Source organism: Ixodes scapularis, unplaced genomic scaffold (assembly GCF_016920785.2).
Source record: "Ixodes scapularis isolate PalLabHiFi unplaced genomic scaffold, ASM1692078v2 PGA_scaffold8__174_contigs__length_109621045, whole genome shotgun sequence".
In the NCBI taxonomy this organism is placed as follows: domain Eukaryota; kingdom Metazoa; phylum Arthropoda; class Arachnida; order Ixodida; family Ixodidae; genus Ixodes; species Ixodes scapularis.
This window is the reverse complement of record NW_024609883.1, coordinates 37,770,833-37,781,875: the sequence shown is the minus strand read 5'-3', so window position 1 is coordinate 37,781,875 and position 11,043 is coordinate 37,770,833. Positions and strand designations below refer to the sequence as shown.

At 45.7% G+C, this 11,043-nt stretch overlaps 1 protein-coding gene across 1 annotated transcript; it reads right to left on the bottom strand.

Annotated features, from left to right (window-relative positions):
* Positions 1–599: 599 nt before the first annotated feature.
* On the bottom strand, positions 600–10,010 carry LOC8029694 (venom serine carboxypeptidase). Its single transcript, XM_042286961.1, has 4 exons — positions 9,970–10,010; positions 9,023–9,224; positions 7,490–7,820; positions 600–1,421 (listed from the first exon to the last, which is right to left on the bottom strand). Exons 1-4 carry the CDS (start codon positions 10,008–10,010, stop codon positions 628–630), a joined length of 1,368 nt encoding a protein of 455 aa, XP_042142895.1. The 3' UTR covers positions 600–627.
* Positions 10,011–11,043: the final 1,033 nt, after the last annotated feature.

Sequence of the window (11,043 nt, the reverse complement as noted above, 5' to 3'; positions counted from 1 at the left end):
TTCGTTGTTCTTGCTATATCTTTTCTCGGATCAATAGTGCGTGTTTGTCTCAATGGCTTCACTTTCTACTCGACCCAGCTATCGGCAAACATAGTAAATACTTTGGCTTAGTTTCCGGCTCGAACCCACCCTTGGTTCTCTTTCAGGATTAGGATATGACGACGCCGGGCACAGTCTGGCAGGCATGCTGCCCAACCTCCTGGATCTCGGGTAAAAATTATGCCCGAAACGTGCCCCCCCCCCCCCCCCCCCCCACGGCTTGCACTCGCCAGCCTTTGACCGAACGTCCTTGCAGAAAATATAGCAAAATAATTTGCTGGAAGATTACTACCTGAGTTCTACATGAGTTCGAAAAGAACCTTGAGGATACGAACGTTCCTTGAAACTGATTTTTGTCCTAGTCCGTAAGACGAGATCTAGAGATTAGCGAAAACACGCCATCAATTTGGTTCTTGAGGACAAAGAACACGCGGCCTGCCATCTTGGAGTAAACGGAACGCAACATTATGTCTCTGGAAATTAGCACGTAATCACTGACCAGGTCGAAAGCTCACGGGGCGGCAGCCAGGATACCTGAAGCACATTCGACTTCCACTAGGCTGCAGTTTTCTTAAGGTCATCAGTCTGTCACAAAGGAAGGCCGTTCATAAACCTGCGCATCATCTTATTGACAGCCTGTGTCTGGTCAAAACCAGCGTAGTGTCCGGCTCGTAGTATCGATGTAAACACCAAGTTCTGCGCCGCCGTCACGTAGCCCGACACTCCGTTCTTCTCTGAGACTGCAAACCAAGGGGTGTGGTTTGCTCGTCTGAACTGTTCAGCCCCGTCCCATTGCAGCGAACGGAAATATTTCTCGCTCTGCACCACTGCGAAGACAGGATCGAATTGTCCAAAGTACGCGAGGAGCCTGTAGTTTTTCAGGACGGTCAGCACCATATCCGTTATGTCTCGGAAATATTCCTTGGCGAGGTATAAGTTGATGAGTTCGCTCCTCTGGAACGTTGCGTTGAGGCCCACGTGGACCTGTATCTTGAACTCTTCACTGGCAACGTAGTCACGATACCTTTGGAACTCAGCTGGCTCCCGACTCTGAAGGACGTTCCCGTCGTACGTGTAGCCGGTTAGTTCCTCGAACAACGTTGGTGCAGAGCCGCCGCTTGAAACAAAGAGGGTCTGCAGCAGAAGTTGAATGGCTTGTAGTGGATTGCCTCCAATGACCAACTTCTGAATTTCGTCCAGTCTGGTTTGGTAGATACCTCTGCCGTTATGATCCATGAGACTTAATTGGTGGAAGTAGTCACTCATGTTTGTCATCAACAGCAGTGGTCCGAGGAAGCCAACACCACTGATGACGCCGCGTAGGTTAACAGGAAGATCGGGATTGTCATGCAGTCTTGCGGCAAGTCCCACGGCTGGCCGGGCTGAAAGGAATAAATAAACACGATACACTGGAGTTTGTGGATCATGCTAAATGCATGGCCCTTCGCCGCCCTGAGATGTGCGATAATTAGCAGCGAGTACGCGGTCAGATAGAGTTTAAAACCGGTTTATAAGTGAATGCCGTTTACTGCTTGCAAGTTCAAATATATACACATTCTAAATTGACTGAACCTACAGTAATTAATACTGATAATAGGGAAAGACCTAATTCTAGAAAACGACCGGAGTCGAAATGGGCATACCTATAGTGCGACACATATGAAGCGTAGAGAGTGGCTGCTCTATGTTCAGCGTTTAGAAAATGACGGACTTCCTTTTAATGAGTTAGGTTGAGAACGTTCCTCTTAAGAAAACCCGGCGGTGTCTTTCATTTGTCAACTACAGAAAGATAGGGAGGAGGAGGGGGGTAGGGTGACGCGTATAACGCCCCCATTGGTCAGAGGTGCTGACGACAGCAGGCGTCAACCTCTCCGCCCTCCTTTTCCCTCTTTACCAGTAGCTGACCAACTGAAATACACCGCCGGGTTTTCATCGAAACGACCCATTTGGTTTTCGAGAAAGTCACGCACACAGCTGGCGTGGAGCCAGAAAGAAGGAGGCGCCGCGCAGCACCCCCAAATGACAAAGCTGCAGAATAAGATCGCGTCTTTAGGAAAGGCGAACGTTGAATATAGACTGGACGCGACTGTCGCTTCAGCGCTCGGCTTCGACTCAAGTTTTAACTTTGAGCGGAACGTTGACGTAATCGTTGTGTCGAATCTGGGCCCAACGTTGGCCTTTTGTGATGACGCCATCTCATTCAGCACTAGTTTCCGTAGTATCGGTTCGTGGGCTGTGATCTGTATGGGCAGTTAAAACGATAGATGCCGTTCCCTCCACGAGTGATATGTATGCGGTTCCTTCCACGAGTGTGATTCTTTCTATAAGGGATATGGATGACCATATCCAAGAGCATCGACGTATTCTGGCAGGCAGAGAGAACACAAAAGGGGGGAAAAATTACAGGGCGAGCTATTGATGGATTTTTAGAGAATCCCTTAGCATGACCCTTGGAAACGCCATACACGTCCTCCTTCGGGAAACGCTAACGCTGACCCCAGAAAGGGGCCAAAAAGAGGCAGCAAAACATAGAGGAAGCAAAAGAAAAAAATGAAGGCGTTAGCGTTTCCCGAAGAGGGACGTGTGTGACTTTACCAAGGGGCATGCTAACGCATTTCTTAACAATCCACCAATGGATCTTCCTGTAATTTTTACAGTGGAGCTACTAAGGGCTAGTTTCCCCAGTCATGTCCGTGGACAAATAAATCTCGACAGAAAACTCTGGACAGCTACCGCAATCTATAAGCAACGGCGGCAACCAAATAACATGATTGCCGGTTGTCTGGTTGCCGCGGTCGCTCATAGACGGCGGCAACTTTTCAAGCCTCTCCACTCTGGTTTTCACCAAGGTGGAAAAGCTGAATTCCTCTAGACGTCGTCCTAGAAGTCGTCCTTGAGGTCGTCCAAGAAGTCGTCTTTGAGGTGGCCCCACTATAGTACAACTTCGCTGGTCTTCCTATTTCATCATATTTCAAAACATCGCAAAAAAGACGTGACACAAAGTAGAAGGACACAGGACATACGCTGACTAACATGACATACGCTGACTAAACTTTTCCCCAGAGTGGAAGGCTGAATGTTTTTTTTGTTTTTTTTTTGTATTACCTTATACTGAAACTTTCAAGTTAGAGCTTTTCTGTACTTCAACAACCTGTCGTTGTCTGTTCACAACGGAGATATGGGCCTGACCTTAAGATACTGGTTGGACGCTGTAGAGGAACAAAATGAGCGAGTGTAGTCGGATTGCAAACCTCACTATCTTTAACGTTTGTCAGGCATTACACTACCCTGAACTGATGGATGCCCATTTATACGAGAACGGGCCGAGGCACAAATTGAATTTGGAGGGTTGATTTGCTATGGAAATGTTTGCTCCACGTGTTGTGATTCCGCGATTGAGTTTGAAGACCGTAACTCTACACATGTATTGTAACAGACACTGATTAATCAACGTCAATAAATGCCCATTGTGTGTTTAGACAAGATTTGAGCTTCCCTTAAGTACTGTGGTAAAATTTTTGATATCCGGTAGATTTGAGAGGGTACGTGTCTGGGACATTATACTTCAAGGAAATTGTCTCACACTCTATCTCCATTAAATTTCCTAGTATCTTCCACTCATATGTGAAGCAAACGTTTTGTTAGGAACACCAGCAGAACCAATCTAAAACACAAATCGTAAGGAACAAAAAAAAAAAAACTAGTAGTCATCGACTTTACAGGTAGAAACTCCTACGTCCACTCAGCAACACTGTTAGCGCGAACAGGACATCGTAACCTTCGTCGTTTGAGTTGGAGGGGACATTCGCGGTCACCAGGCTTCATACCTTTTTTAAGTTAGTACCCCTAATAAGCAAGTTATATCACACAAGCAGTTTTGATGACAGCCTCCCTTTAAAGAGAGAAACAGATAAAACTGCCGATTTCCTGTTCGCGTTACGGTGTCGTGCCGCTCGCGATTTAGTCATGTTTTTCGATAACCGCCGTTGGCGTTTGCAGCTTGCTAACAAAAACCGATAAAGAAGGGAACACTGTAAATTCACTCGGCGTTCTGTGGAAGCTTTTTTTTTTCAATATTTCAACGGTTACATACCGAAAGAAGTAAACAGAAAACCGGAGCAACTTTACAGTATCGGTTATGAAGGGATAACATGGTTATTAAGAAAGACAGAGAGGTCAATGCTGGCCGCCTGCCTTAACAAACAATACTATAAACTACGCGCAACGTAATTCCGTGATCGTACTGTGAAGACATCATACAAAAGACAGTCTGCCGACTACTGGCTAAACCAAACAGGGAAGAAACCAAAAAGACAAGAAATAACACACAATTTTAGTATGAAGCTCAACAATGTCCAGTGAAGACGACAAACTAGTTGATTTGCCCTAAAAAAGAATGGAAGCTATCCCCCTCGGCCAGAAATCTCCTATAAAACACTTCATGCTTTTGCTCAAATATCGGAAGACACTGCAGCATGGCGAAACAGGATGCTCAACGCAAAGCACGCACTACCGAAAACACGTGCAGCTACATATTATCACAAAAGTTCAGAGTGCCGGTTCGATTGTGTAGTGCACGTAGCTGTAGAGTGTTTTTAGATGTGCCAGAAAAAATGCCTGGCATAACTTTGAAAATACTATGTTTTATTGTTAGGTTTTCAGGAGCATGCCCAGGTATATAGATTTTTTTTTTTTGGAGAGAGAACGGACAAGACTGAAGTCGGGTTTTGGTTCCCCTTCCACGTCATAAATTGAGCATTAGTAAAGCGGACGTTTAGTGATTCCAAGGGCTTACATAACATGGAATCCGCAAAGGTTTCCTTCCTAATGCAATGAAAATAAATTTCAGTAGATGCCAAGATAAACTACGTAGCAACGTTACTAGAACACTCAGTTGGGAAACTCGCCGTCGAAACTTGGGCCGCTGGTGTCCACCGAGACCGAGCCAAATACGACTACAGCGCCACTCGTTAACATTTGTCTCTACTGTGGTCACCTTGAGCTTTTAGAAAGCATGTTTTTGCGTAAAAACAAACGGAAAAGACTCTTTTTGTATGAAATTTATTGGAGTTTAGTACAAAATGATGGGAGCGTGATGTTTTTAAAATTTTTTAGTTTGCAAGGTTTAGGGGCACAATTAATATTGTTTTTATAAAACCATGCCTCAGCTGTGCTTTCAGGTAGCGCGTCCCGACCTAGGTGCTTTTTAACTTGAGTGGTGAGTCGCGACGCGTCCGCTGGGGAGACGGGGGTGGCACCCCTGTAACCTCCTCCGCTGTATCTGCTTCGGCGCCGAAATGGCCGATTAAAGCCAAAATAGAAGTAATGTGCAGTTCCTCGAGTGGCCGCTGCGGGAAAAATGGCGGCGTTGTGTTCGCCATTTGCTCGGTTTTGGAGAACAGATCGGGGCCACTTTTTCAGAGCAGTCTCTATGGCAGTTTCCCAACTGAGTGGTTCTAGTAACGTTACTACTCAGTAATGAGATGAGCTTGCCCAGATATGCGTATAATTTGACTGACGCAACAAATTAGACGGTACGATTACGACAGATCGGGAAACCAGCATCGAGCAAGATGCGCGCTTAATTGTCCAGCAGAAAAGCAGGAACGATTCCTCCTAAAGGTACAACGACCTTTTTAACGCATTTGTGGGTGTTGTACTTGTGAATGTTTATAGGGCACATTAAAAACTCGGTATTTTCATATCGTATTTTTTTTTAATATTTTGCGGTAGGCAAAGGGTTAAAGGTGTCACGAAACAATATCAGATTGGAATTTTGTGACTTTGAAGAGCAGTAGAGTTCCTTGTCTGGCCCAAGTATACTCGCACAGACCGCCACTGATTCAGAAACTTTGTCGCGGTGAAATTGCGAGGATAAAAGGGGACTTTCTTTCAGTCTTGCCTTCGTAAAGCTTGATGACGTAATTGTGGGAGCGAAACCACTCGCCTGACGACAGTCGAGTGCGGCTCATGTATTGAACATGAGAACTGCGTGAGCACTCGACTTCGGCTTATAACAATCAGTGCCTCGGTGGACACTCGGGTAGTGGCTCGTGTCCAACCACTGCCATGATGAGGAGAGCCTAGCTTAGAGCCACTAAATGAGCTGCGCTTAGAGTATCGGCACTCTGTTCCCCAACATTGTTGCGGGCGCCGACATTTTGGTGCTTGTGCAGAGTAGACACAACTGCCGATCGTCATGATTCAAAAGTGCGACTTCCTCAGCCTTAGATTCGGTGTTAGGAAGCTCATATAATATTGCTTTGCTCTGTTGCGAAGCGTTTAAAAATTTGTGGAGGACAGAAAAGCGTTTCCCGTGATTTCAGATAAATCTTCAGATAACTGGCAACCATGATTTTAAGCCGCAATATGGGCAAGTATCCTTACTCTGAAGCGTAGCTTAAGTGGCACTAGCCGAGCTCTAACAATGCCTGGAGCTCAGCACGCGTTTTCTACTTTGTCAACCCCAGAGCGTGGGTATAATTAACGTTGGTGGCATAGGATAGGCACCAGGCCACGTGGCCGCTTGTTCTGGCACCGACGTGAGACGATAAACGATGCTCATATTTCTCGAATTTGTTTGGCGGCCGCCATTACATAGAGAGAAAAACTATTCAAGTTTATTTAGTTAGCAACATTAAGAAGTGATTCGAAGTAGTATTTAGTGAAAGTTAAAAATCAATTCATGGTTCCCTTAACAAATGCAGGAAGTCACTGCACCATCACCACTCCACGCGTAGAGAGAAGCGCTGCCGACAGATGGCGTACGCCGCATTGAGGCAGTACCGGCCGATTTGGCTTCTTTGTGTGAGATCGTCTGGTGTGAACCCGAATCAGCCGGCGTTTCCTCGATGCGGCGTACGCCCGCTGTTGGCAGCACTTTTCTCTACGCGTGCATCATCTGCGAAGTGGCGGCGTCAAACGCCCGCAACAGGTATTTCTTCTTTTTTTTTTTTTTTTGTGGACGAGGTAAGTTATTTTTTTTTTCACGGTAATCTTCTACCACCCGCTAACACCTCGTAGTAAATGAAACGTCAAGAAACCGATCTTTGCGGGCCATCTTAAACACCTCGAAAGATTTTGTGTACATGCTGTAGTATATTATCTTAAATACGCTTATCTGTTATTTCACATAACACTATACTGCGTTTCACCTGAAGACGCTACAAGGGACAATCAACCAGCTTCAAAAGCGTACCCACGTGATGTTTCTCATGTTTCTGCACCGGTTCTTTTATCGCTTAACCAATCGTGTGCAAGAAAGGCCGACAGGCTTGCACTTTTCACGCTGTTTGATAGGCAACTTCGCCTTTTAGCGTCAGCTGCGTTCGGACTTAAGGCGAGACAAAGTATAGCTCGGACATGGCTTCCAATGTTTCCGCACCGGGAGGTTTGTTTAAAATCCGGTGGTCCTTTCGTTCGGTAGAGTATTCCTTTCGTAGCGACCTACCTCCGTACGACTCTCCGGCTACGTAGAATTCGGCGCCCTGGTATTCAGGAAACAACACCAGGAACTGTTGTAGGAACAGGTGGATGTACTCCACAAGGTCTTCGATGCTCTTGGCGTAACCTGCGGTGCTACCGGTGCGGCTGTATCCGGCACCCGCTGGCTGGTCCAAGTACACCACGTTGGCGAACTCTTGGATGGTGTCCATCCTCCGGAATATGTGGCCTTGAGAATCGATGCCAAGTGGTCCGTTCTCCATGAACTGTCCGAAGAGGGAGGAGCTGCCCGGGCCGCCCTGAAGCCAGAGGAGGAGCGGTGCTCCGGAGGTGTTTTTCTGCGAAGATAAAACGGTTGTCCTTCAAAAATCGTTCTTGAATTTAGTCGCTGACAGCTGAAGAAATACGCAGCGTGTCGAGTCCTGAGCATCTGACTATCGCTCCGCAGCTAATGAGATTGCAGCATCAGCCGATCAGAGCACCAAGGAAGCAATCGCGAAGCAAGAGGCATTAACATAATAAGCCCCGCCCCTCGTTTCTTAAAGGGGGCACTGACAGGTCAAAATCCTATATTTTTATTATCTGAAACGATTGAAAACGATGCCTGGGCATTGCCTTCAAAATTCGAAACTTGGGAACTATGTATTTGTGAAGAAAAAAAAACACAATTTCCAAATGCCGAATGTGAAGTTTTCGCGCTATCCGCGCCAGGGCACTGACGTCAAAGATTGAGTCGTCCTGCCACTCGTGTTTCTCTCACGCCTCCGACATGATAGAGGGCACCTTGCTTATCACCGATATCTCGCTAAGTATAACTTAGTAGAAACCCACCATGATATGCGAGACGATGAAAGTTGTAATGCCACCAAATACAATATAGACAGAGTTTTGCTCCGCTTCAGGAATATACATAATTTGAATGGATCTGACGCGTCCGATCGAGAAAGTAACACCGAGTTTTCAACCCACAGAAATAAACTACGCACTGAAGAAATCTGAAGCTCCATGAGTTGGTGATGCTAGCAGTTGTAATAGAACTCGGGAGTTTGAGATCACTTATTTTAATAAGAAAAGGTACACAAATCGTCTTTATTAGATGACGTCGTCTGAAACCTAATATTTATCATACAAACAAAGATTACATTATGAACACTTGTACATTTATTTCAGTGGAAACAAAATGTCAGCAAGGAAAAAAAACATATATTGTCTCGCTGGTAAATTTCTTTCACTGAAATATATGCTACGGACGCCCGCAATGTAATTTTTGGGTTAGGTGAATGTCATAGGCTTATAGTGGACATCAAGTCATAGAGAAATATTGTTTTCTTTTTGCTTCACTTTATTCACCTCAAGTCACGTAATGATAGTTTCGCATTTCATTATCACCGTTAGGGTCACATTCGCACGGTTTCAGCTTTCTTCGATGCGTGGTTAATTTATACAGGATCGATAATCGCGTTTCATTTCCTCGATCGGACCCGGTGTAAATTGTAATACTACAAAGGCATGCATCTCTTGAAAGAGCAGGCAAATATACCTTCGCTTTGAGGTGAAGGAAGAAGTAGTGACTTTCTAAAGTTTCGTTGACGGTGATGAGTCCCGCGTAGGCCTGAGTTCCCTCGTCTTGGACCCTGAACAAGTCCACGGCACTCATGTCTCGGGCTGCCTGAATCTCACCACGGGCGATGAGCGGGCTCAGGTAGAGAGGTCCGACGCCATCGTAGTTAACATGGCTGCTTCTGCAGAGATGAAAGTACCGAATTATACGGACGTTTACGGCCATCCATATTCGAGAACAACGTCCAAGAAGGATTATATTTTGATGCTGACTGTCGGGCGAGTCGATGCCGAATCTTGGAAGTCATGGTCGCGCTTTTAGACACGAACAAGACGGAATGACGAGACAACGCAATGCGGGTAATTTCATCCGTTGAAGTTAGCGCGTTGTGTTTTTTTGTTCTTCTATCTTTTCCGTGTTTATAAGCGCGACCGTGATTTCAAATATCAATGACCTACTTAATAAACACAAAACAATACGTATGCACCCGTACAACTCATATCGCATATTACCAAATAAAGGAACCATATCGGATGTTATATGCATTTTTTCTCAATGAGGAATGCACAAGCGAATTTGACGTTGGCCATGGTTGTCTACCGTACCTCCCCTGCCAAATGACATATAAATTGGATTGTTCCGTTTTATGTATTAAAAAATAATTAAATAGATGTGGCGCACAGCACCAACAACTTTTTCTGTGTTCTAAGTCTGCCAATACCTGTATAAGATAAGAGAGGTTGTCTCCGCCCACCTAACCATGAGACATCAGCTAATAAAACTAGTTAATTTTTATATTTTTATATGGATCTTTTGTATGAGATTGTGGCATATGATTCTTGTGGTACATATGTGTTTTTTTTTTTCATTAAAGCTAGGTTATTCTTCCTATTCGGAAAGCTGATAATCCCAGTTTTTTTTCTCACCCGGGGTTTCGCATGAGTGCGACATAAATGTATATAGTCATATCGTTTTATAAATTTACAGTCTTTGAGAAATTAATTACAAGACGAGAACATGCAAAAGAACGAGACAGCTACACAGACTTGTACGTAATCAGTTACAAGTAACGGAATTACTTGTAATTCCTTACATTTATCAGTAACTTTGTAAGGGAATATTTACATATTTCAGAAAGTAACTGCAAAGTAATTTCTTTACTTTTTTGAGTAAGGGAATGGTTGTAATCTGTTACATTTTACAGCAGAGCTGTAAAGGGCTTGTTTCCCCAGGATCGTGTCCGGTACCAAACAAGTGTCGACACCCGTGGTCGACACAACACTCTGGTTGCCGCCGTCGCTCATAGATGGCGGTAGCTGTCCAAAGTGTCTTTTTTGCCGGTTGTCTGCTTGCCGGCGTCGCTCATAGATCGCAGCAACCTTTTCAGCCTCGGCAACCAGACAACTGGTTGCTGCCGTCGCTCATAGATGGCGGTAGCTGTCCAGAGTGTCTTGTTTGCCGGTTGTCTGCCTGCCGCCGTCGCTCATGGATCGCAGCAACCTTTTCAGCCTCGGCAACCAGAGAACTGGTTGCTGCCGTCGCTCATAGATGGCGGTAGCTGTCCAGAGTGTTCTGCTTGCCAGTTGTCAGCTTGCCGCCGTCGCTCATAGATCGCAGCAACCTTTTCAGCCTCGGCAACCAGACAACTGGTTGCTGCCGTCACTCATAGATGGCGGTAGCTGTCCAGAGTGTTCTGTTTGCCGGTTGTCTGCTTGCCGCCGTCGCTCATAGATCGCAGCAATCTTTTCAGCCTCGGCAACCAGACAACTGGTTGCTGCCGTCACTCATAGATGGCGGAAACATTTATTCGGCGGAAGAAGAGCGGGAATGGAACGAGCGGCGATGGGCGCAGCAGCGCGAATGGTTCCGCAACCGCCGCGAGGCTGCTATCGTTTAAAGTTCCGCTGCGTCGAACGCTTCAGATTCCCATGTGAAAGAAGAGCAGATCGCACGCCTGGAAAGCCACCACCGAGAACAGAAGCTACAGCTACGCTGCTCTT